At 38.2% G+C, this 27,159-nt stretch overlaps 1 protein-coding gene across 1 annotated transcript; it reads left to right on the top strand.

Moving 5' to 3' along the window:
- Positions 1-1,014: 1,014 nt before the first annotated feature.
- usp28 (ubiquitin specific peptidase 28) lies at positions 1,015-26,221 on the top strand. Its single transcript, XM_036588568.1, has 26 exons — positions 1,015-1,160; positions 2,308-2,382; positions 3,244-3,367; positions 4,091-4,178; positions 4,299-4,461; positions 7,382-7,468; positions 7,717-7,854; positions 8,415-8,485; positions 8,573-8,649; positions 8,737-8,885; positions 9,011-9,138; positions 9,891-9,986; positions 10,102-10,260; positions 11,281-11,507; positions 11,812-11,882; positions 12,046-12,274; positions 13,156-13,470; positions 13,552-13,685; positions 15,850-16,125; positions 18,458-18,553; positions 18,674-18,852; positions 19,295-19,373; positions 22,764-22,843; positions 22,938-23,061; positions 24,801-24,996; positions 25,511-26,221. Exons 1-26 carry the CDS (start codon positions 1,113-1,115, stop codon positions 25,681-25,683), a joined length of 3,582 nt encoding a protein of 1,193 aa, XP_036444461.1. The 5' UTR covers positions 1,015-1,112; the 3' UTR covers positions 25,684-26,221.
- The last annotated feature ends 938 nt before the right edge of the window (positions 26,222-27,159 follow it).

The following is a 27,159-nucleotide window of genomic DNA, read 5'->3' as shown; positions in this document are numbered from 1 at the left end:
CTGGACTTTGAATACCTATCCAAAGACAATACTCTCCCCCTGCGCTTCCACTTAACTTCCTGTACCTTGCACTTTACTAAATACTCTGCCACCTACTGTACCATCTTCTACCTCCACACCTAGTGTGATTACTTGCACATCTACATAGCATTGTAATATCCATTACTATATATAGTATATAGTTGATTACACTCACTCTACATTCCCAGTGCAATATTATATGTCTCGGTGCAATATTATTATTTTTAAGTTATTGTGTAAGATTATATGTATATATTTTAGTTAAATTGGTTTTATCTATTCTTCTATCCTATCTATAGTTTTGTTTATCTATGTGTAAATACTGTTCTCTGCATAATTTGTGGAACTCGCACTCAAGTTTTTCACTCACCTGTGTCCCTGTACTCTTGTGATGTGACAATAAATCTGATTTGATTTGATTTGATTTGATTTGAAGGGGAGGTGAAACATGATGTAAAAGTAATTGCATTTTGATGGACAATAAAGGAAAAACAAAAATGTTGTCTTTTGAACGGTATATGATGAATCATCATCATATGGACAGACACAAGAACCAATAAGATAAAAAGAGTCAGTTTTGACTAATGTTTTTTTTTTTTCATTATTTTCTGGTTGTCTTTAAAGTCGACATTCGTACTCTCGCAGTATCTTTTTGTGCTTAATGGCCACCGTAGGATTTACCTCTTTTCAACTTTTCTAAGTTCTATAAAGTTTCCTTTTTGAAAGTGTAGCACTTTAAAACAAATCGTTCCTTATATTTCTCACCTGTGTTTCGGAAATGTCCTCCTCCTGCGCTGTGATTGGTTAATAGTACTCTCCTCCTGTGTTTGGATTGGCCTTTTCTGGCCTGTCTCCTTCGCTGATCGGCTGCCGTGTCCTGATTCGCGGTGGACTGTTTGTGAGTATGAACTCGTAGCCAATCTTAGCGAAGCGGCCGGGAAACAATAGCCAATCATAGCGCGGGAGGCGGGGCTTGTCGGAATACGGGTGTGAAAAAATCTCCGCGGGAGTGCTCCATGGAGTAGGTCATACTCCGAAGTCAGGGCGAAGGAATTTGGGGGTGAAAAATCCAACTGTCCTGCACTGCTGCCATGAAAGTGGAACAAGACTGTGAACATGGGGAAAATTCCGCGAACTTGGTGAGCAGTGTGCTGTAACACGTAGCTACAAGATTTTCGCTGTTAAAGATAAAATTACGTTCCTGCTGTTCATGCGTTCTCAACACAACAGTTACTGGCTAATTTGTGTCAAAGCTGCAAACAGCTGAGTGATACTGACTGATTACTGTTGATTTTTTATGACATGACTGAGGTTGTTTCCCATACTTTCTCTACCTCTTGGCCATCTACATTATACAGTTATTAGCATATTTTATCAGTTTGACAGGTAGTGCAAACATGTACTTGGAAAAAAGTCCTTCTTTTGCATGTATCTTTGTGTTTTGTTTTGAGTTTATGCTCTGTTCCTCTTCTGTGGTAACTAGCTTGGTCTTGATTTAACCTTTAATGGTTTAAAGAGTAATGATTTATTTCACTGTATGTACTCCAGTCTGTGTCAGAGGTTAGTGATTTTTTTCCTGATAAGTTCCGACTGGTTTTGTCACTCAAACCCTGGGTAACATGGTGAGGGGCATGATAAACAGCGCCGTTATCTGTGTCGGGGCCTAAAATAGAGCGTGAGCCAGGGCTTCCAGGCCTTCAGCTCTCCATATATGTCTCCTGCTCCCAGGCTTGTGTGTCTGGCTGCCTTCACAGCCTTTTTGACATCTCCACCTGCTGCCTGAGCTGCTTTATATAGCCCCTCACCCCCCTGTGCTCCTCTCGTTTGGTCCATGGTCTTTTTAATGTTTACATACCACCTATGACAAGGATTTAACAAAGAGAGGAGACTTGATCTGAGAGACTGAGTGAATAAGAGACTGAGATTGTGCGAGGTGGATTTCTGTGGCTATCACAGTCTAATATGCCTCACCCTGAGAGGCACATGTGTCTATATGAGGAATGTCTCTGGTAAGATGTTATCTTATAAGAGTCTATCATATGTAATTTGTTCTGTGCTGTGCGGCTCCCCGCTGCCTCCAGTCTTCATTCAGGTGAAATTAGAGCCTGAAGTGAAGTGGTTGAGGTGATAAATCTGAGGGCAAATTGCTTCTCATATCATTTGCACTGTTTTTGAAGTCCTCGGTTTACACTTCTGCACAGACGCTTTGCAACACCCTTTATTTTACGTGCAAATGCCATAAATTATTGCTGATCTTGGTAACATTTTGTATGTTTATGTGTTTAGAATGAAATGCTGCTTAACCAACTGGGGGAGATCACTGGCATTCAGGACTTGCAGGTTCTACAGAGTGCCCTTAACGTAGGTTCAAGCTAACAGCTCTGCGTAAGCAGTAATATGATCACATTGACCTAGATTTAAAAAGAACCTAAGCCTGATGAATGTTTGTAAATATGTATATTACACCATGTGAGCTTTTTCCTAGCCTCTGGCTGTTGGAGTGGCTAAACTCAACCTCAGTCTGTCCGCACAAGATTTTTCATAGTTTCTGCATAATTCATTTGTTGAGATGTCAACTGAGTGGTCAAGTGAGTATGAAGTCATTCTGAGTGGTTTGATGTGATTTGGTTCATTATACAGAAATTTACCAGCTCAAATTTCTTTACAGTGGTGACGATAGGAGTAAATGTAAATATATGTAAATGTAATGTAAATATGTATTTTATTCATTATCACAAAAAGACCAGGGAACCTACATTTGTTTTCTGAGGTTTTATGTATAACGTTGATAATGTTAAAATAGTGAATTAAAAAAAAAAATGTTTTCTTTGGGAACACTCTGCGTACACATTTTAGGCCAAAAATGATCTTACAGCAATGTCATAGTCATCAGGCAACCTTTAGTAACCGTTTATGTGAAATACTTTTTGGAGGCCTCAAAACTCTTCAGACATCTGGTTCCTATCATCACCTTTGTGAACAATTCTGACACGCCAAGTTCCTCTAGAATGGCGCATTTCATATCAAACCACTCTGAATCATTTTGTATGACGATTTAATTATGCAGAGACTTCTTACCGATTTAATTATGCAGAGATTTTTCTTATTTAAGAAGCTGTTATGTTTGATTTTTTGATTTCTAATTTAAACATTTGAACCAACATATTCACACAAAAGTCCTTGAATAATGTGCAGTTACTGATTGACTTACTTTGACTCCAGGCAAGTCAGGGTGACATTAGCCATGCTGTTGGCCTCCTCACTTCACAAGCACAAGGGGAGGAGCAGGTGTCTGAGGAGCCTTCTCCTGCAGACCAGCAGAGAGAAGCCTCCAACAACCACAACAGTAAGCACATAAAAGGGGATAATGTTTAACCCATATTATAAATCATCTCCATCCAAAAAACCTCTATTTTTTTGGTTATTTTCAGTTATTTTTCTCATTTATCATTTCAGCTCAGCAACAGCGCCTTACATTGTGTTTTATGACAAATAGACCAACAGAATTGCTTGCAAATTAAAACATTTTTGCTTTCTGTTTTAAAGCTGCCTTATTGGAGATTTTTGTTTTGTTTTGTTTTTGGTCATTGACGAAATACATTAGCAATACATTCAGTGACTGCATTGCTAAAACCTGCAAAATTACATGCATACTACTCAATTTGTGCAATACAGTACATAGAAATAGACAAAATAGAGAAAATAAACAAAACCAACTTTTTTCCAAATTTCCCATTTGTTCAGTGTGAGCCACATAAGTTTGACATGTGAAAAAAAATCAGCACAACAGCTGTGTTGTGCATTAATGTTGCCTCATATAAAAAAAGTATGCCTGTACAGTACTTGCCTCACTTATAAATCATTTTGGATAAATGCATCTTCCAAACGATTAATGTAAATGTAATGTAAAATGATCATAAAAAACTGGAGCACAAAGGTGCAGCTTTAAATGGCTAAAATGTGATGGATTTATACGACAAAACTTGTATTTTGCATGGTGCCACGCATTTATTCCCCTTGAACAGTTTTGCCATTTCCATCCTTCCTGCTGTAATGTGTTTGTCCTTAGACCAAGCTAAGGATGACCTGCAGACTGCCATTGAGCTCAGTCTCCAGGAGTCGCAGCAGGCCCAGGCTGAGGAGAGAGAGCTCCACAGGTACCCCACCATGCTCTAAAACTCACAGAAGAACATTTAAAAAAAGGCAAAATTTGGCTGGTCCAGTGAAGAAGATTGAGGCTATGGTGTTGATTAGGCCTGGGCTGTGTTGTCCTGCAGAGCTCTGGAGGCCAGCGCAGAGGAGAACGCCGCCCAAGTGAAGAGGAAGAGGAGCGAAGCGTCAGGAGAGAGCTGCAGCCCCGCAGACTGGATCAGGCAGGAGGGCTGGCCTGTGGGCATCCGCAACGTGGGCAACACCTGCTGGTTCAGTGCTGTCATTCAGGTGGGCCACTGTCTGAAAAAAAATAAACGTGCACAATTTTCCCCTACACACTTAAAAAGATAGTTATTCAAGGGTTCTTTAGTAAAAAAAATGGTTCTATATAGAACCATGAACACTCAAAGAACCTTTTACATAATTAAAGGGTTCTTTGCATCATGAAAGCATTCCTCAGATTGATGGAGAATGTGCTACAGATGGTTCTGTATAGAAAATGGCTCTATATATCACCAAAAATGATTCTTCTATTATTACAATGTCAAGATTATAACAATAGAAGAACCCTTTTTGGTGCTATGCAAAGTGTTCCTTGGGTGTTCATAGTTCTAAATAGAACCATTTTCTTTAATAAAGAACCCTTGAGGAACCATCTTTTCAAATGTGTTTATAAAGCCTTTTCATAAAATGAACAAATGTATGAGGGAAAAAATCAGGCTTCAAGACGGCTGCTACTGTTTGTTGTTATGCACCATACTGTCCATTTTCAATAGATACAGAACAGTGTATCATAAAGTGTCATATTTCAGTGCCACATAAGTCAATAGCATGATGCTAAGTAGCTTCTATTACTTGTTTTTGTGTACACATTATATTATGTCGCTTCTCCGTTTTTAAAAAATATTATGCCACTCAAGGTTGTTGCTTTGTGTCATGCAAAACCACAGTAACGCAGGGAGTCTAGTGACTTATTGCTCTGAAGTCACAAAAGTGATAAAACAAGACATAAATAAAGCCAGCGAGCCCAGATAGAAGAGAAAACAGCATGTTTCAGAGGTTAAGTGGACATTATCACAGTTGTTGTGCATCATAAAATGTGCCCAATCAGTTTTTGTTTGATGTTAAATTAGTTAGTGTGAACGCTAAGCAAACCAGAAATGCTATGTATCATATTCTGCTTTGGTGCAGACCAAGGGAACTGAACTGCAAGCAATAAAAGCACCCTAAAATAGCCTTTCTGGCAGCTGTTGAGTAGGCCATTAAAATTTTCTTTCGATGAAAATTTTAAATGAGGTATTAAGTCATCTCCAAGTAAGAACAAGATTCCGTTACTTGTTAGTCACATTAGCCTTTTAACTCCAACACAGAAGTAAAGTAAACTTCAAACACAAAATGTCTCGTCTAATCAAATACATTTAGGACGCGGGGAATATTTTGTAAATTAGATTTTTTTTTTTCTCCTAACTATTCCTTCAGTATTTTCCTAGAGAGAGATCCTTGGGCGGCTTCTCTCTTAGGAGCCTTTCAGCGTATTTTTTAAGGAGTCAGCATGCTTGATGAAGTATAATATTAACATATCTCATGTTCAGTGTGTGTGTGTGTAATGATTTGACTGAGATTTTGAGATATTTTACATTTTCTGATGCAGGCCATTTTTTTTACAGTATGTAAACAGATGTAGTTACAGAACACTGTGTTCTAAACTGAGTGAAACAATTCACAATCTCCTTCCATAACCTGTTGCCATGTAATCTGGCCATACTGTGCAAATGAAATTACCGGTGTTGCTAATGACAGGAGGCTTGAAAAGATGAGGTTGCTTCTCTCTTTTTTTTTTTCTTTTTTTTTTCCCTCCGGTGCAGAAGCATTTCAGCGCTCTAATTCTATTACACTCACTCCAGAATGAATTTAGCTAAGCTTCTCAGATGTCTGTGTTGAAATTCAAACCTTTACTGATACTGATAGACCGCAGAGCTAATTAAATAGGGCTGCAATGAGCTTGAAAGGCTATGTTTTGATATAAATAAGTTTCAGTTAGGAGATTAGCTGAGATAAGTGTTGTTAGCATATATTTACTTTTTGAAAAAAAAGCATAGTGTGATGTCATTTGACACAAGAGCTTTAATGCACTGAAAATAAAGACATTGAATTATTTAATGCAGATGCATACGTAATTTGCACATGAATAAAACATCTTACCTCAACACATCTTAATTAACATCAACACAGTTATTGCCAGAGGTAAGTAAACTGAAAGACAAAATTTAGTGTTATTTTATTGATATGGAAATGATGTACACATTTAAATTAAAATAAATTCAATGCATTACTTCATTTAGTGCACTGTAAACATCATTCCTTTACAGTTGTTTGCAAAAGTTTGAATATCCCCAACCAAAATAAATGTTTTGTTGACTTTGTTTAAATTGAAAATATTAATTACGGCATTTTCCTGCCAATTTTAGTGCGGAAGTTCTATTTATTTGCTGAGTTTAACATATTGGAAAAAATCAAACATAAAATAAAAAATGTGCTATAGCTTTTGCAAGGGCCACATTTTATGTTTTTTTTTTCAATATGTTCAGCAAAGAAACAGTAATTATGCATTAAAATGTGCAGAAGTGGATTCTTACCTATTTTCACTTTGAAAATCAACAAAACATTATTTGATCAGGGGCACCTAAACCTTTGCATATGACTGTGTGTTTGTTTGCCCATCTTACTGTTTGCTTTAACATTCTGTAATTGCAAGTGTGCTTCTGCATGTCAATATTAGTTTTCAGCCATAATTCTACATGTACTATTTATTGCCTCATATTAATTCCAGTCCTAGATGTTTGGTGTATATTTGGTTCACTCTGCACCATGATATTTTAGATGTTATATTTATTTTTAGAGTTGCTAGAAACAAAGTGCCAGATTTCCAAGCTGACATAGGTTAATTGGAGCAGATGTTTGCAGTGTTTGAGTATTAATGGGCTCAGCTCGAGTACTCGAGAGCTCATCCGCCCCCCCGTCATTTTGTTGTGTGACAAAAAGCATTGATGTTAACCCCAGTAATTACCCACTTCTGTGTGTTTTACATCCAAAAATCCACCTCAGCCATCACTCTCTATTGATGAGCATGTCTTGCAGTAAATGAAAGCAAATGAAAAAGATGATATGTCAGAGTCACAGAGAATCCTTTTGCTCTTGTTGTTCTCAGTCTCTGTTCCATCTGCCGGTGTTCCGCAGACTGGTGCTCAATTACTGCTTGTCTGAGCGCGTGCTGGAGAAATGCAAGAGCCACTCTGTGAGTAATCAGCCGCCTGTGAGGATCTGGCTCATATTCTGACTAACATTCTCACACACTCGCCTTTAGATCCTTTCTGGGATATAAATGTGCTTCTGGGGGTGCTTTTCAATCAAAGTGTGATTACATATGAAAGCTTTAGTAAACCATTTGTTTGTATATCTCATAATAAGAAGTACTTCTCAGCACAACATGTGCAATGTGAGTGCATATGTAGTTCTATATGTGAATAGTTGTCTGCATTTTAGGAGAAGAGAAACATAGCTTTCATGCAGGAGCTGCGTTGCCTCTTCGCTCTTATGGTGGGCTCCAACCGCCGGTTTGTGGACCCCTCTGCAGCCGTGGAGCTGCTCAGGGACGCCTTCAGGACCAGCGAAGCGCAACAGGTACACAAACATGAGTTAAGAAAGCAAGTGACTTTTTTTTTGTACACAAATTATTTAAATGCAGTACTATGCAAAAGTCAGACACCACACTTTTTATTTAGTTTCCAGTGAAAACAGCCATTAAGTACAAGTTATTCAATGTTTAGTTAGCAATGTGGAAAAATATTCCTGCAGATTTCTTTGGAAAACTGAAAGCAAGTCTCCTGAAAAGAATAAAAACTTTAGTAAATCCGAAGTGAGGATACACCAAGACTGACAAAATATTTTGTATTTAGTTGTTAAGACTTCTGTGTAATTTTTGTTAAATATAGGTTCACTGTTTTTTTCTGATGCTGAATAACTTAATACTTCATGGCTGTTTTGACTAGAAATTGAATAAATGAAAGGTGGCCTCTGACTTTTGCCCAGTACTATACATCTGGCCTTTATTAATTAATTTGAATGGCACTGTGTATAATGTATACCGTATTTGCTCTTACTGCAAAGCAGTTGATTACGGCACAGTGATCTGGAGACTGTGCTTTGTGTGGGTGAGACAACAGTGTTTATCCCTGTTCTAGGATGTTAGTGAGTTCACACACAAGCTGCTTGACTGGCTAGAGGATGCCTTCCAGTTGGCGGCTAATGGAAGGTGAGCTTAAAAGCTTAAAAAATTTGGCTTGTTTTTATTTTTCACTTAAATCTAACTGCACTACAATATGGATTCTCTGATTTTTAGTAATCCAGAGGATAAACAGGACAACCCAATGGTCCAGCTTTTCTATGGCACCTTTGTAGCTCAGAGAGTTCATGACGGTATGAGCAAAAACAACCTTTGTTATCGTTGGTTTCATGCATGTTAGATATATTGCTCAAACTTATGGCTGAATTTACTGCATACAGGAAAGACTCTGTCTACCATCGAGCAGTTTGGACAGTACCCCCTTCAAGTGAATGGCTTCAACAACTTGGATGAATGTTTGGAGGGTGCAATGGTGGAAGGAGAGATTGAGTCCCTGCATTGTGATCAGACAGTGTCGTCTGGCCAGGAGGTTAGTGGTCTGATCTGTAACTACATGCTCATTGTAGCATTTACTGCAGACGCTGTAGTACATATTGTGCAAAATGTAATTTAAAAATTGTGTAAATGTAAAATACAAAATATTTCTTTTTTCAGAGATGGTTCTCAAAGCTACCACCAGTATTGACTTTTGAACTCTCTAGATTTGAGTTCAATCAGTCTTTAGGACGGCCAGAAAAAATACACAAAAAACTGGAGTTCCCCCAGGTTATCTATATGGACAGGTAAGGAGGAAATGTCTTAAACTAATGTGTTGCCCAAGCCATATGAAAATATTGTGGCCAATACTGATACTGATTTTAGTTGCCTGAAAATATGGATAATATCGGCCCATGTAATTTTATATTTATATTTTATTTTTAAAAGAGCATGTTACTCTACAATAGTTTTAGTTAAAGAGCACTTTACTAATTGATATGATAGTCTTTCTCAATTTGTCACAACAAAAACTCTTAAATAATGTAATTTTTGTAGCACTAGGGGTGGAGTCACCTAGAATTCCAGTTTCAGTTCATGTTTATTACTTCTAATGTTCTTATTTTTTTATTATTTCTCTTTATAAAAAATATTATTGTGTTATACCTTGTTATTCTAATTGTAAAGGTTAAGTTTGAATATATTTTACGTTTTTGTTGTTTTAACTATGATGGTATTTTATGTTCACATTCTCCAGTTCAGTCTGTATTGCTGTCATATGGTTAAATAGTGAGTGTCTATTGAATGACACTGTCTAATGTTGTACCTTGTCATTAGGATATTCTAAGCTTGAATCCCTGTGATAGTGCAACCAAAAAAAAGTCACTAATTAGCTATATTTTCACTGATATATCAGCCAATATTATTGACAACCCGATATATCGGTCGGGCTCCAGTGTTTAGCTCTGTTTTGTTTTTGTTTTTTTTGGTTTTTTTAGAAGATTTTTATAACTGTAGGTTATGTAAGTGTCTCCTTGTGTCTTCTGTACCCTGTGAGCAGATACCTTCACAGAAATGTTGAACAGACTCATGGTAGAAGAGGAGAGGTGAAGAGGCTCAAGGACCAGTTAACAGTTCTGCAGCAGAAACTTGAGTGGTCAGTACAGATTTGGGCATTTTGTGCAAAATTAAAAGTTTTGCCTGTTTTACTACAGCAGGTATTTTCTAAATCTAACCCAGCCTCTGCATATGCTTTTCTTTTTGTTGTAAAGCTACAAAAACTATGGTTCTGGGCCAACCAAGTACCCTCTGGCAGACATGCTGCAGTATGTGCTGGAGTTCGCCACCACAAAGCCTACAAACACGTCTCCCACTGCGCCAGCGCCTGCCAACTCTCCCTCGCACACAGAAACTGACTCAGAAAACACCAGGCAAGCACCAAAGTGATAGAAAAATCAGATTTAAACTTTTTTTTCTGAAACTGCTTTGTTGGTTATGTAGTTTGTATCTTTAGTTTTGCACTGGAGCTGTGAGGCAAATGTACCCAAAAGTGTAGACTCTACCAGTCAGTACCTGACAAAGACTGTACCAGTCAGTTCTTTTATAGATAACGGTATGTCATACTGCTCTCACAAAACACACATGAACAAGTCTATTTAAGATTACTTAACAACTCAATGAGGTTTGAGGCAGGTGTGTGATGATTTTGGCATGATGTTTGCACGATGCTACACTGCGGAAAATTACATCCTGTGAAATCATCTTAAATCTAGTCAACATATCTAATACTTCTGATTTTGAGATTTGTGTTCAGCACGTTTTTTTAAAACAAAATTATCTGTCATCTCTCACTATATCTTCCAGTATAGTGAGAGAATCTCACTTGGTAAAATGACTTAAAACAAGTAAAAGATGTATAAAAAGATAGAATGATTTCAGAATTAGAAATATTGGATATAAAGACTAGATTTAAGATGCTTCCACTTGCCAAGATGTAATTTTTGCAGTGTAACTGGAGATTTATAAAAGTGATCAATTTGATGTAGGGAATGTCATCCCAGTCAAAAATCATCCATCTTGTAAAACTTCCATCCCCTTTCCTCCCTTTTGGATGTGTACTATACATATCGTAATTCCATTCATATTGGAAGTAATGGGGTTACCCACCTCGCCCCACCTGGGTCACACACCCACACTTTGTATTGTGTTTTACAATGTGACCACTAGGTAAAATCTTCCATTACATTAGTTATATTAGTATGTATATCAAAGTATGGCAGAACTGAAAGACTAAAACACCTAAGAAGTAAACAAGGTAAATATTTTAGTGCCAACCTCTTATTTTAATGTTGTCTTGTGGAACAAGAATATACACAGATTAACAGAAAACCCTGATTTTAAAGCACTAATGTATTTCACAGCTGAATCAATTAAGTAACTAACTTTATTAGAACCTTCGATAGCCAAACAGAACCAGAAGATGCCGGCTCGTCAGATGGTTCGGACTGCACACAGACTGCTACACAGAGGACACCTATACACAAGCCCTTTACTCAATGCAGACCCCCAATGGACGGGCCACTGCACCCAGCCCCCCACAGCGTGACTGAGGAGGAACTGCACTTCGTCAGGAGCTGCCTGACACGCTGGAGAACTGAGGTGGAGAACAACATGAATGGTGCGTCTTCGGCTCTGACCTTCAGGCATTTTGAAGCATTTTCTCTCTCTGTTAGATCTTTCCCTCAGCAAGAGAGAACAGGAAAAAAAACTAATCCTTATGTTTCACCAAGTGTTGCAGAAAATGTTTTGTTCCTTTCCGCCCAGTAGTATTGACTGTTGTTCGAGGACTGCATGTTGTGCCCTTTACCGTATTGTATTAGAGCACAGCCTTATTTTCGAGAAGATATCCTAATGTGTTTGAGTGTATCAGGAACGTGGCCTCAGGTGCACCCTATTGATCGCTGTTCTCTCTCTGCGTTCAGAGCTGAAGGCCAGCATTGACAAGGTCAGCCAGGCTCTGGAGGGCATGTACTCAGATAACAGTTTGTGTCAGGTAAAGTCTATATCCCAAATAGCCCTTGGCACTCAAGACTGGAGCCGGAAATGTTTGTATTTCCAGTGTTTTTTTTTTTTTTTAAGTGGCATCAGTTTAGGTTGTGGCATTTAATGTTTTACCTGTGCCAAGACTGTTTTTTTTTTTCCTCGGGTGTGTTCAGGTGCCCTATAGACTACATGCAGTTCTTGTTCATGAGGGACAAGCTTCTGCTGGCCACTATTGGGCCTACATCTACGACCACACCCATAAACGCTGGCTCAAGTACAATGATGTCATGGTGACCGAGTCAACGTGGGAGGAGCTGGTCCGAGACTCTTATGGAGGAATGACTAATGCCAGTGCTTACTGTCTCATGTACATCAATGACAGACTTCCTCACCTCATAGCAGGTACTTTCCCATACTTTAGCCTAATATTTAGAGATGCCAGATTAAAGATGTGTAATTTGAGTAAAATGCAAGCTATAAGTTCTTCTAAGATAGCTGCAATAGCTAAGCTTAAAAGATGGAGTCAAAGGTGTTAGAAATGTTTAAAAAGTAATACTTTGTGAGATTATGGGGGAAAAAAACATCTCATGTGCACATAAAGTGGAGCACTTACCATGAAATCAAAAGAGCCTGTACTTTTTTATTTTTTGTACTTGTTAGTCAATGTACAGTTTAATCCTTTATTGTGGATGTGTATAGCGAGCAATCAATATTTTCCTTTCTTTAATGCTTTACCTCCAGGCTTATTATTGAGTTAATCTGTAACTGAATCTTTAATATTTAATCCTAAAGCAATGCTTTGGCAGAAATCTCCCTACTCCAAATGTAGTATTTAAAACTGCACACATTTTTGTTCAAACTACTGCTTTAAAGCTTACTATTCAGTAACTACTATGAAACTTGTGTTTGCTGGTAACTTCTATTTTCCAGTCGCCATTAAGTACAAGTTTATTCATTTTTCAGCACCAGAAAAACAGAAAACATATATTTAACACAGCAGCCTCAACAACTAAATCTAAAATCAGAGTTTTCAGTATTTAGTGTATCCACCCTTTTCCATTATTACAGCTTCCATTCTTTTCAGGCTTGACTTTTAATTTTTCAGTCTGCAGGAATATTTGGTTGTATGTTCTGCTTATACTGGAGTAATCCTAAACACATTCAGTGATGTTGAGGTTTGGACTCTGGTGTGGTCAGTCCATTGTTCTGAGAACACCAGCATCTTCTTTGTTGGAATTTGCAAATTTCTTCTTTTTTTGTTTTTTGTTCTGTGTCTATGGCAGAGGACACAGATGACGAGACGGGACAGGTCTTGCAAGGTATGGATTCTCTTCCTCCCATCCTGAGACGCTATGTTCGTGAGGACAACCGCTGGTTCCAGCAGGAGCTGAGGGAATGGGAGGAGCAGTTTTGTCAGGCTTCTCAGGAGGAGCCGTCTGTTTCCTCAGAACACAATAATGTCAGCAGTGAAGAACCCAGCACAGAACCACATCACCCAAAGCCAGAACCAACACCAGAGTCAAACCAAGAACAAACACAGGAGGCAGCTGAAGGAGCAGTTGCAGAGCCAGTACAGGAACCAGTCCAGAATTCAGAAGGTCAGTTACTTTTCCTGTCGAGGTAGGATGACTGCTCACATCTGTTGCAACTCGTCATATACTGGTCCTTGTGCTCTCCAGAGGCTGTTGCCATTCCAGTAGGTCTTGACTCGTTGTCACCACAGTCCAGCGAGGAGGTAAAGGAGGAGGCCGAAGAGGCTGCCTCTACCAGCCTGGCTGAGAGCCAGCCGGACAAGGAGCCAGATAGGAGTCAGGTGAGCCTGTAATTTAGCCCTCTTCAGAAATGGGTCACATATACAGACCTAAAGGAAACACACATGCTACTGTACATGTTCTGTTTTCTAGATCTAATTCCACATCTAAATGACCACCTACAGTTTCACTAAATCTAAAATATTTATAAAATGCATACATTTCCAACACCAAATAACAGAAATGCAAGGCAATTTGCAGAGATGGATGAAATTCATTTGTTTCAAAAGTAATTAAATGCCACTTTCATGAATTCTCTTTTTTTTTTTCTATGATATATACTGTTGGGAGAAGATTTTACACATACAAAAAAAATCAGTAACACTTTACTTGAACACTTGAATGCTACATAACATTGACATAACCATGCCATAAACATGTCACGGTAGATGTCATATGTAGTCATGAGTTGTCAAGACAAATTTTGTTCAGTAATATAAGTGTCATGGTACCATTAATGTTAATTGCCGTGACAAATGCCATAATGTTTGATGACACGGCAGGTTATGTCACATACAAATTTTTGCTAAAAAGCTTGAAAATTGGTCAAATGGATTTTAAATCATTTTTAACTTCATTTTATTTAAATTTAATTAATTAATTTGACCATTTTCCAACCTCTATTTATCTCTTAGAATTAAACATACCAATTTTGTTATTGTGCCTTTAAGACCTTCCCACTTTTACACCCCAATGCAAATTACGTTTTTTTTACCAAGTGAAAATAAGTAAGCAAATCCTCTACAAGGCACAACCCTAAATCGTACATAAAAATGTTCAAAAGTGTGTTCTCTGTAGAGGACGTGTACTTTTATTATAACCAAATTTGTCATTTGATCAAGGTTGCCTGAACTTTTGCATATGGCTGTATGTAAATGAGCTCTGTTCTTATTGGCTGCTCTCATTTTAAAAGCAGTCTAGGCTGCAGCACTCCCAACAACTTCAGAGTGAATGTGCAGGTATGAATAGGTGGAGGTATATGAAAGTGTTAGTTTTCATGACATCACAAAAACTCAGTTGAAAATGGGATGTTTCTGCAGCTTAGTTTTCGTATACGGACTTTGTGGATGCTATGTCCTACTACAACTCTTATTTCATAAAAGTGAGAGATTCTGTTCTCCGTGATACGGGCCATTTAATAAGAAAAAAAAATATGTGTAAAATACTGCTCTTTCAAATTTCACTTCAGAATGTGACCCAAATGTCTTGTCCACTCCTTATAGATGTTTGTTTGTTTGTGTGTGTGTGTGTGTGTGTGTGCGCTTGTGCGTGCATGTGTCTGAGACAGAATGTGTGAAGAAATAGAATGTATGTACAATGTATGGTTGCATTTGTTTAGTATTACAGCCTCATGTTAGCTTATGTGGCTGTTGAAGTTTATCCCTGTAAAATATCTTCCCTGCCATGTTGCAAGTGCACCGGCCCATGGTAAGGAGATAAGGCTGAAAGGCAGAAGGTGCATGGGACACTGAGCGTCTGTCCATCATTCCTGACTCATGGCACACTCAATGTTGCTGGGCACTGGGCGTCCACAGCCTAAGACACATGCTTTAAATAGATCAAGTCTTCTGTAGTTGTGGGCACCAACAACGCGAGGCCTCATTTGTGCAATTGTTCGGAGTAATTGTCAAGAACAGGCTCATGACGCTTCAATCAACAAGCAATTGTTTGCGCTCTGAGTCATCTGCGCTTTAAATTCTTCGATTTCTAGAGAGAATAGTAGCTACTGAAGTGTTTAACTCAGTCACTCATCATCAATCAGCACACCGACTCTGTCATTAGTACACATGGCTCTGGGTCTTGATTCAGACATCAATACCGGAGTTTTCCCTTGATTTTAATCAAGTCTTTGACTCATAAATCTGATTGATGTTCCTCAATGTGACCCACTGTTCTGTGAGACAGCGGCAGCATTGTAAGTAGTGTGCTCAGTGTGATAAATGGTAATGACCTGACCTCTAGTGGTGCGGATCAGATATTGCGTTTTTAATTTTCAGGCTAAAATAGACAAATTGTACATATGGTACATACGTACAAGCAAATGGGTACGTGATTGACCTTTTACATGTGATAATATTTTTTGGTGCACAGATACTAAAAAATATAGATGGTTTTGGACAGCTCTGGTAAATGCATTTATATAACGCTCTTGCTCTGTCTCCTTAGAGCCCTGTATCAACATTTCAAGAGGAGCGAGGATCAGTGGAAGCGGAGACTGAGATGGCTGGTCAGCCGGACAATGAGCAGACAGGACCAGAGGCGGTGTCCAGTCCGCAGGCTGAGCCTGAGGGGTCTGAGGAGACTGAGGCAGAGGCCGCGTCTGCAGAGGGTGGCCCAACGGAGACCAGACACAGTCAGCCTGAGAACGAAGTGTCTGAGGTGGAGATCCCCAACGTGGGCAAGATCGTGGTGCTCTCCGAGGCAGACGGATATAATGAAGAGGTACAGGCACTGATGAATTATAAAGACTTTACAGTACCAGTTAAAAGTTTTACAAAAGTTAGACATGTTTATCTGAAGGCTTTTGCTTAGACATGTTTATCTGAAGGCTTTTTGCTTACATTTGTTTCTATGACAGTATAAACAGTGAAATAGATGCTTGTTTCCCATGTTTGATGCCTATGTATAAATTTATTTCCAATACAATTTTTTATTTAAATAAGTTGCTCCTCTCTCCTATCCAGATTTTTAGTATCTAACTAAATAAAATCTAACTAAATGAATTTCCATCTCTACCTTCCATTTCCCAACATGAACTTTCTGACATCCTATAACTCCTGCCCAAGTTCTGAGAGTTCTCTCCCCTCCTACATTTAAACAGTCTCTCCTCATACCACAAGTGTATATGCTTGTAGTATGAGTATTTTCCTTTTTTGAGTAATTTGTAATGGTCTTGAATAACTTCATACATTCACTTACACAAAAGATTAAGAATGTTTTTTCTTTCTGCTCTAAAGTTACATTTTTGAAATTTTTCATTCCAACAGTGATGATGTGTTGAAGGTGTGGTCTGAACTCACAAAGAATACTTTATTAGAATATGCCCTCCTTTCCCCAAACAAGTACTTTTCAAAAGCCTGCAAGTGCCCAGCCTATTAAAGCCTCCTGGAGTATTCCAAGTGGCTCTTCTTAGTGTACTTGAAGTTTCTTCTATCGTCTCTGTCTTGGTCTCGACGATTGGCCTCATCATATTTAGTCTCTGGTCTCGACCAAGACCAAGTTCCTTTATTTATATGTGAGCAGCGTGCAATGACTTATACTTCAGCAACTTTTAATCAGAATTGTGTGTCTGTTTGTGTTCGATTTAGTCAGTTGGCAGTAGCATTGTTCAGATTAATTAGAGCGGATACTTAACATCAAGAAACCAAAGGTGCTCGTGTACAGCTGTTGGAGATATATTCTAAACTTTTAATCTACGTATGTCTGTGAATAGAAGACAAGATACATTTGATTAAGTTATTGTTATATATTCAGTTTTGTTTTGCAGTAAAACATTTTTTGCCATGTTTTTTTTTTTTCAATTCCTGACATCAGAATAAATGTACAAAAGTCAAAAGTGCAGACTTGAACCTGTTTATACAGAAAACATAAAAAAAATTACATAGCCAAGTTATTTATTATGTAATTCTAATTAATTCTGTGAATCTGTAGGGGGTATAGCTCACTTTTAAATGACTCCACGAAACAATTCAAAAAGACCAAGAAATCTGGACTGGAAGCAGTTATATAACCAGTTAAAGGTGCAGTATACGATTTCAAATTCAACAAAAATCTCTGGTTGCATTTTCCTGTTCCAGCTTAAATCTTGCAGCAGTTCCATTCTGGTGCCTGAGGCACCATTTAAGGTGGAATGGGAAAATTCAAACAAGAAGCTGGCGAAAAAGAAGCTGGCTTCAGCTTCATTGAGAGTTGAAAGGCATGGTGGAGGTTGCTCTGTTTCTGCTTGACAGTTGGGCAACATTAACTTATTTTTGCTGTTTCATAGAACCAGTAGGCCAGTATTGTTTTTTCCTGTCCTTTGATAATGTTTGTGATAGCAACTGGTTTAGCTTTCGCAGCAGCAATTGTAGTGACAGTTTGCTTACTTACAACCTAGCTAATTTTAGTTATATTGCTTGCTGTGTGGTTGTTTGCTCTAACGTTTTATGATGGTATTTGTCCGCACAATGTTTGTGAAAGGTTTTATGGCCTCGAAAATCTGAAAAAAACAAGTTTGCCAGCCCAGTATTGTTTGCCTGCAATGCTCGTCCATGAATTTTGAGGCGGGGCTTCTGAAGGAGCACCGAAGGGAGGGTTGTATTTGTTCTACTATTGAGTTTAAATATAAACAGTCATTCTCCAGACTCGTATACTGCACCTTTGAGGCTTGTTTTTGGGGTCTGAAATCTTGACTCTTTGGGACTCAGCCATGGTCTTGGGCCCCCCTTCTCTTGACCAGTCATACTACTGCCATAGCTCCTCATGAAGGTGCTTGAGGGAAGGCAGACATCAGGCAAGTTTGCCTATATCAAAGCTACTTCGAAAAATCTAAATGTAAAAGATCATTTCGTTGAATACTTTTGTCACTACATAAATGTATATGTGTTATTTCTTAGTTTTTATATGGATTGTAAAATGCGGAAAATACTAAAAATAAGAAAAATCCTTCTATGAGTTAATTCGTCCAAACCTCTCACTGGTACTATATATGATGGTGAATCATCTCTGGTTCCTTTTCTTAAACCACTGTATGATAACATTTGCTTACACATGTCCAATCTTCTTAACTTTATAGTTGATGCTTACCCCGGCCATGCAAGGCATTATCCTTGCTATAGCCAAGGCCAGACAGGTGTTTGACCAGGATGGCCCTGAGGCAGGCCTTATCAAGGTATTTCCCTTCTAAGATTTAAAAACTTCTTCATGATTGCCTTTACTAATAAAACATACAACTGGAGACAGTGGCATATACTGTAATCTGTATGACTGAGAGGACCTGGCTTTTCACTAGGCATTTCATGAAGAGTACTCCAGGCTGTATGAGCTGTCTCAAGAGGAGACCACCCCACATCAGGACCCTCGCCTCCAGCATGTGTTGGTTTATTTCTTCCAGAACAAAGCACCCAACCGCGTCATTGAGAGGACTCTGCTGGAGCAGTTTGGTGATCGCAATCTGAGCTTTGATGACAGGTATTCATCTTTTTTCTGTTTGGTCTTTCAAGCTTATGCTTGCTAAAATGGATACAAGGGGTTTTGCTGACAAGCGGCAAGTAAAATATATTGAGCGGTCATTTTATTGTGCTTTGCGGTAGAGTGTGTCATCATTCATGCTGTACACTCCTCAGCTTCAACTCCAAATGATGCTTTAGTCTTGACATCATGAGCCAGAGAGAGAATGAATAACTACTGCAAGGGTAGTTCATCATTATAAACTGTTCTTAAATTGTTAATAAGAAGTTGGCGGTATGTGAAAGCAGGATGTGTTTGACTAAACAGCACTGGAATCAATTCTCTCTCTCTCTCTCTCTCTCTCTCTCTCTCTCTCTCTCTCTCTCTCTCTCTCTCTCTCTCTCTCTCTCTCTCTCTCTCTCTCTCTCTCTCTCTCCCTCTCCCTCCCTCCCCCTCTCCTCAGGGCTGTCAGTATCATGAGAGAAGCCAGAGCCAAACTGCGTCTCATCAAACCAGAAGATATGGACATGGAGGAATACCTAGTAAGATCACTTACAGTCAGCACCCAGTGTTATCAGTCAATGTTAAATTGCCGGTATAGTTGAAAAGTCAGTTTTCCTTGCTTTTTTGGAAATGAATGGGTTTGATGTACCATGTAAACATTGTTTCAAAATGTATCATTCGCTCCCTAGACCACATAGTCTGTATGGTTTATTCTCAGAAACATAAATGCTGGGCCCAGCTTGAAAAAATTTTAATGATTAAAATATTATATTTTCTTTTTTGATACACAAATTATGTTAAATAATTACAATTAAACCTGAATAATTTAATTGATTTGTCAATTTTTTTAGTAACAGTTTCCAGTTTAAGTGACCAAGTTCTCATTAGCAGACCGCATTAAGGTTTGAAGATAAATCTGTAAATAATGTTGCTTTTTTATAACTTTTCTTTTCACAATCTGTATACTATTGGACTAAGTATTTTAAAGCTAATTATTAAAAATGTGTTTTACTACATATAATACTTTGCTATCATATCTCACTAGTGCAATACACTGACAGCCAATGATATTATTTTCCTTGTGCCACATAACATACTCATTCTGTTTTTAAAAAAGCAAAAGATGATGACGAGAAACACATGCAGTCATGAGAATTAGGGCAAAAAAAAAAGCTAAAAAAATTTTATATAGAAAAATGAACTCCTTAAATGAACTTTGTGCTGTACTATATAGAGCTCTGGCTGATCCACTGATAATGATATGCATATTGTTTATCTGTGTGACAATACTGACACTTAATATTTATGGACATATTGTGAGGCGGTAGAAACGAATGTAGAAACAAATCTGCAAAAACAGCCCGTGTGTATTTGTTGTTTTTGTGATGTCACAAAAGAAATGCATTTATATATTTCTACCTATAGTAGTTTAGCTCCTCCCATTCACACTAAAGGTACAAGGAGTGTTTCAGACTGGACTGCTTTATGAATAAGGCACAATACAGTGCAGTCAATTAGAACAGAGATCATTTATATTCAGTACTGCACAAAAGTCAGAGACCCTTCATTTTTTTTTTAATTTCCAGTCAAAATGGCCTTTAAGTATAAGTTATATTTTTTTCAGAAGATACTCCTGATGAAATTGGATATACAATAATCCACTTGTACAACCCCAATTCCAAAAAAGTTGGGATGTAAATATGTAAATAAAATGAGAATGCAATGATTTGCAAATCTCATAGACCCATATTTTATTCCCAATAGAACATAGAACACATAGCATATGTTGAAAGTGAGACATTTTTGCAATTCATAAAAAATATTAACTCATTTAGAACTTGATGGCAGCAACGCATCTCAAAAAAAGCCATGTTTACCATTGTGTAGCCTCCCCTCTTCTGTAAACAACCGTCTGTAAACATCTTGGAAGTGAGGAGACCAATGTAGGATTCTAGCTGCTCAACAGTCCTGGGTCGTCTTTGCCAGATTTTTCATTTCGTGAAGTGCCAAAGGTTTTCTGTTGGTGAAAGGTCTGAACTGCAGGCAGGCCAGTTCAGCACCCGGACTCTTCTTCTGCAAAGCCACGCTGTTGTGATGGATGCAGTATGTGGTTTAGCATTGTCTTGCTGAAATATGCAAGGCCTTCCCTGAATGAGATATTGTCTGGATGGCAGCGTATGTTGCCAAAGCCTGTGTATTTCATTCAGCATTAATGGTGCCTTCACAGATGTGAAAGAAACCCATACCATGTGCACTAATGCACCGCTATACCATTATGTGTGCCGGCTTTTGAACTGTGCACTGATAACAAGCTGAGGGGTCTTTAGCCCGGAGGACACATTGTCCATGATTTCCAAAAAGATTTTCAAATTTGAATTCATCAGAACACCAGACTTTTCCACTTCCCCTCAGTCCATTTTAAATAAGCTTTGGCCCAGAGAAGACAGCAGCGTTTCTGGATATTGTTGACATATGGCATCTTCTTTGCATGATACAGCTTTAACTTGCATTTGTGGATTGTACAGCAAACTGTTTTCACAGACAATGATTTCTGGAAGTGTTCCTGAGCCCATGCAGTGACTTCCACTACAGAATCATGTCTGTTTTTAATGCAGTGCTGCCTGAGGGCCCGAAGATCATGGCCAGCCAATATTAGTTTTAGGCTTTGTCCCTTACATACAGAGATTTCTCCAGATTCTCTGAATCTTTTAATGATATTATGTACCATAGATGATGAAAAGCAAAAGTTCTTTTCTCTTTTACATTGAGGAACATTATTCTTGAATTCTTGCACTATTTTATCCACAAAGTGGTGAACCCCTCCCCATCTTTACTTCTGAAAGACTCAGCCTCTCTGGGATGCTCTTTTTATACCCAATCATGTTACTAATCTGTTGCCGAATAACCTCCAGGTGTGTTTTTTAGCATTACGCAACTTTTTCAGCCTTTTGTTGCCCCTGTCCCAACTTTTTTGAGATGCGTTGCTGCCATCAAGTTCTAAATGAGCTAATGTTTTTCATGAAATGGTAAAATGTCTCACTTTCAGCATCTGATATGTGTTCTATGTTCTATTGTGAATAAAATATGGTTCTATAAGATTTGCAAATCATTGCATTCTGTTTTTTATTTACATTTTACACAGCGTCCCAACTTTTTTGGAATTGGGGTTGGTCACAAACAGATAAACACTACTTAAAACTTTCATCTTTGAGAGAGAGAGGAAAAAATCAAGCTCACTCTTGCTTTAGATTTGAAAAATCCACAGCTGTTTCTGTCCATCCTTCCACTATGAAAAGACAACTCAACACTGTGTGTCTGAAAGGATGTGTAGCTGTCAAGAAGCCCTTACTGAGAAAAGGAAAGAGACAAAAAATGCAGTTCAAACAAAGAAGCTGCTGGTGTTCTTAGAACAATGAACTGACCACCCCCGAGTCCAGACCTCAGCACCACTGAGTGTGTTTGGGATTACTTGGATTGTGAGAAGCAGAAAATACTACCAATTTCTAAGACTGAACTTTGGAGTTGTGGAAAAATATTCCTGCAGATTTCTTTGAAAAAGTAAAGCGAGTTGCATTAAAAAATGGAAGCTGTAATAGAGGTGAAGTGTAGGCACATTAAATACTGAAAAATGGTTGTATTTATTTATTGAGGCTTTGGAGTAATTTTCTGTCAAATATATGTCTTTTCTGATGCTGCAAAACTAATAACTTAATAGTTGCTTTGAGTGGAAATTGACGAAATGAAGGGTGGTCTCTGATGCACAGTACTGTATACCAGTCTTAAAAAGAGAAGTTGGAAATTTTTTTTTTATGATTGCCCTATAAACCTGCACAAAAAATAGAAGACAATAAAATAAAATTATAGGATATGGCCCCTTTAATTCCATATCAGCTGGATATGTGTGAACTAATTATTCTCTTTTTCTGTAGCAGTGGCAGGATGACTACAGCATGTTCAAGACTGTGTTTGCGTACCTGCTGACAGGACTTGAGCAGTACCAGAATGGAAAGTATGTGAGGGCTTTGAGAAGTACAGTAGGGGTTTATTTCCCTATACATACGAATTAACCAAGACTTTAACATCCTGATGTTTCTCTTATGCAGAATTCGAGAAGCACTGATTTATCTTGCACATGCTTACCAAGACAATGCAGCCCTGCTTAAAACCGGGGAGAGGAAAGGAGTGGACCAGACACTTATAGCACTTTACAGAAGAAAATGTCTGAAGGTATGTATTCTTGATCCTAACATTCCATGTTGTGATATAGTGTATAGACATATTAAATGGTCAAAATGTACAATTAGTCAATTTTGTAACAGAGTCATTTTTAAAAAGATGGATTAGGAATACAAACATTAATTTTTTTTTCTGAGAAGTTTTTTTTGTAAAATGCAATAAAAACAAGAATCTATGATTTGTTAATTCTCTTGAACCTTTATTTCCCTGACAAATGTACAAAGAAAAGATGTCCAATGTTTTCACTGAACAACTTAATTGTATTTTGTAAATATAAACAAATTTAGAATTTGATGACTGCACCATACTCAAAAAAAAGTTGGGACAGAGGCATGTTTACCACTGTGTTACATCACATTTCCTTTTAATTACATGTTTTAATCATTTTTACTCATTTTAATCAATTGAGGACACTAATTGTTGCTGTTTTGCAAGTGGAATTTTTGTCCATTTTTGCTTGATACAAGACTTCAGGTGCTCAACAGTCCATAGTCACCATTGTCTGGTTCTCCTCTTCATAATGTGCGTCACATTTTCAATAGAAGACAGATCTAGACTGCAGGCAGGCAGTCTGTGTCTATAAAGCTACACTGTTGCAACACATGCAGACTGAGGCCTGGTATTGTCTGAAACAAGCAGGGACATCCTGAGAAAAGACGTTGTCTTGATGGCAGCATAGGTCTCTCCAAAAAAAACAATATGCGCCTTCACACACCTTCACACATATGCAGGTCACCCATAAAAGCCTGGATGGTCTCTTTTGTCTTTGGCACAGAGAACTCCAACGTCCATGTTTCCCCAAAACAAGCTGTAATGTAGACTCATCTGACCACAGCACAAATTTCCACTGTCTTTCAGACCATTCGAAATGAACTCTGGCCCAAAGAACTCAGCAGCGTTTCTGCACAGAGTTGATGTATGGCTTTCTCCTTACATAATAGAGGTATAGTTCTCCTTGCATAAAAGTTGCATTCAGTGGCAGACTGGATTAAGTGACAACAGTTTCCGAACATGGTAGCATGATGGTTTCTCATGCAGTGCCATCTGTAGGCTTGAAGGTCACGCACATTCAACAGTGGTTCCAGACTTGCCCTGCATGGACTGAGGTTTCTCTAGATTCTCTGAATCTTTTCACAATATTATATGTGGTAGATAGTGAAAGACCTAAAGTCTTTACAATCTTGCATTAAGAAATCTTCTTTTTGAACTGTTTGACAAATCCCTGGTGAAGTTTGCCACAAAGTGGTGAGCCATGACCCATCTTTGCTTTTTGCTTTGCCTTTGATAGATGCTCCTTTTCTACCCAGTCATGATACCCACACCTGTTAACAATTCACCTGCTTATTGTGGAACATTTCAAAACAGTGAAACTTGAATATTCTATCAGTTTTGCTCTCGTATTTTGCCGCTGTCCAAATTTTTTTGAGTGTGATGCAGGCATCAAAATCAACATACAATCTATTTGGTCAGCCAAAACATTATAAGTCATTTGTTTGTACTTTTGTCAATTAAATAAAGGTTCAAGAGAATTAACACATCACAGATTCTTGTTTTTATAGCATTTTCCAAAATGTCCCAACTTTTCTGGAAATGGGGTTTGTATTTATATAACTATAGTATATGTAAAAATATTATTATATTAAAAGGAGAAAAAATACTAATCCTACATCAGTATTCTTAGTTTGATACCCATGGCCGTTGTTAAATTCTCCCTGGTGTGTGCCCTCTAGGAGTTAAATGAGAATGCAGCCACGCTGTTTAAGAGCGGAGAAGAGAATGATGTGGAAGAGGGAGTGACTATCATGAATGACTGTGTCATCCCCTGCATGCACCTCATGGTTAGAGACAGCATCAGCCAGGAGGACATGGAAGTCATAGAAGCAATCAGAAACCGTTGGTGCTCTTATCTGGAGCAGGACATGGATGGTAAGGCTTTAACTTATCGCCCTTCTAACTGTATAAATGCTCTCATATGAAGAGCCTATGTCAAGGCACAACCAAATTCCCTTTTTAAAAGAGTCTGATGTACTATTTAACTCCTCAGCCCAACTGTCTATATGAACTGATGGTTTTGGTCTGGACAGAATCTAGATTTAAACCCTATAGAGAAAATTTGGTCTCAGGTTAAACACAAACTAGCTTTTCAGTGTTTTCCAGCTATTTGAAGTCATCAATATTGACCCTTCTTTCTGTAAAAGGCTGTCTGTAAGTTTTCCCATAAGACATCATTTAAAGATATCTAGGGGACAAGTTATCCCATACTTTAACCAAAGTTACTTTATCTGTTTAATTTGTTGCAATGATTTGTTGTTAAGACTGTTAAAAGTTTAATGTTTTGCCAATTTTGGCTTGGCCCATATTTTGCATGGGAGTGTAGATGCTTAAAGCTGTGGTACCATTTTTCTCACTGGTGTGCTCTGTGTTTGGGTGAATATGACAGAGTCTCTGCAGGAGAAGCTGAGCGAGTTCTTGCCAAGGGTTCTTGACTGCTCGGCTGAGCGGGTGGTGCTGAAAGAACCACCTAAAGTAAGGAAGTCGCCCCACGACCTGTGCAGTCGCCTGGCTGCCGTCATGGAGTCCATTCACAGCACATCCATTGTCACTGTGAAGTGAGCACGGACAGAAGGCGAGGCAACGTTATGGTAATTCACTGCCATTTAGCCTCTGCCTCAGGCTGAAATGTTAAACACTGGTTTTCTATTGTTGCTGCACTGACTATAGAGCTATGTAGTTTTTTATACATATTTTTATCGTGCTTTTGTCACGACCCTTTAGTCAACTCTGACACTTCATCGCACACTGAAGCATTTGAAGAGCTATTGTTTGATTTCTTATGCTCTTTCAAGATGTTTGATCTCAGGAAAGATCAAATGGATGTCATTTTGTAACACAAAATACATTTTAAATGCTAATGTTGCTAATGCAAAATTAAAGGAGGACAGCGAAGGTGGGGTATTTCAAAAAGGTTTTTATATTATTTGACTTTCCAAATGTACTGTAGACTGATGTTGCTGTGAAAATTAGCCATTCATAGAAGTTTACCATACATCCATTATTTCAGATTCTTTAACTGTTTTTCCTCTCCTCTGTTCCATCCCTCTAAACCTGTGCTGACCCACAATAAACTTTTCTCTCACTTTGTTGTACTCTGCCACTTGAGTTCTGTCTTTCTTACTCTGGTGTTTTTCTGACTTTTCTGATTCTTGACTGTGTTCGGCTTTGATGTCTTGTGATTACAGTACTGTGCAAATGCCAGAAACCTGTGACGCAGAAAACGTCACAACAGCTGAAAAAAAAATTTAAATAAGTACAAGTTCTTCATTTTTCAGTGTCAGGAAAAAAGTAGAAAAGAATCCTCAACAACTAAGTATGATATCATTTCAATATTTAATATGTCCATCCTTTGTCTTTATTATAGCTTCCGTTCTTTTCAGGAGACTTGCTCTTAGTTTTCAATGGAATCTGCATGGATATTTTTCCACACCTCCAAAATTCAGTCTTAGAAGTTAGTTGCATTTCCTGCTTAGACTAGAGTCTCTTATCTCTCAAAGATGAAAGCTTTAAGTATTGTTTATCTGATAGTGACAGTTTTGGTGGTCTTGCATGGTTGTTAAGAGTCCCATTTTTCTCTGTATCTTTTAATAATTTTTTGAACTCCAATTTTGGACACTCCTGTTTTCATTTATTTTCCTTTGACTTTCTCCCTTCTGCAAGTGCTTCATTTTATATCTAATGTCATCAGAAATATAAAATAAAGAACTTGTATTTAATGACTAGTATCTGACTTTTGCACAGCCTACTGTTACTAATAACCCCTTAGGACACTTACTGAAAGTAGTCTAGTGAACGCTTTTGTCAGTACTGCATATACGGAGTGAGATATACACAAACATATTTGCATACTGATTGCTTAGTGAGTAGGAGCTTTGTCATTTTCATCTCTCTGTCATTAACCTTGTGTCATCATGCTGAGATTGTGACACTGCTGGCCTTAGAGCAGCTTACCAGTTGACCCTCACCGCAGTGGGATTGGAGGGTTTAGGGACTACAGCAGATGCACTGCTACCTCACTCATGCCTCAAAGGAAGA

The sequence above is a fragment of the Colossoma macropomum genome, unplaced genomic scaffold, assembly GCF_904425465.1.
Source record: "Colossoma macropomum unplaced genomic scaffold, Colossoma_macropomum, whole genome shotgun sequence".
Lineage (NCBI taxonomy): Eukaryota > Metazoa > Chordata > Actinopteri > Characiformes > Serrasalmidae > Colossoma > Colossoma macropomum.
This window is presented reverse-complemented; position numbering and strand designations above follow the sequence as displayed.

Bases quoted from the DNA above. Each gene is read 5' to 3' on its own strand.
- usp28 (XM_036588568.1), top strand. From the start codon at position 1,113: ATGAAAGTGGAACAAGACTGTGAACATGGGGAAAATTCCGCGAACTTG. The intron at 9,139-9,890 runs GTAAGGAGGAAA...CCCTGTGAGCAG, and splicing joins CAGGTTATCTATATGGACAG to ATACCTTCACAGAAATGTTG. The intron at 9,987-10,101 runs GTCAGTACAGAT...TTTGTTGTAAAG, and splicing joins CTGCAGCAGAAACTTGAGTG to CTACAAAAACTATGGTTCTG.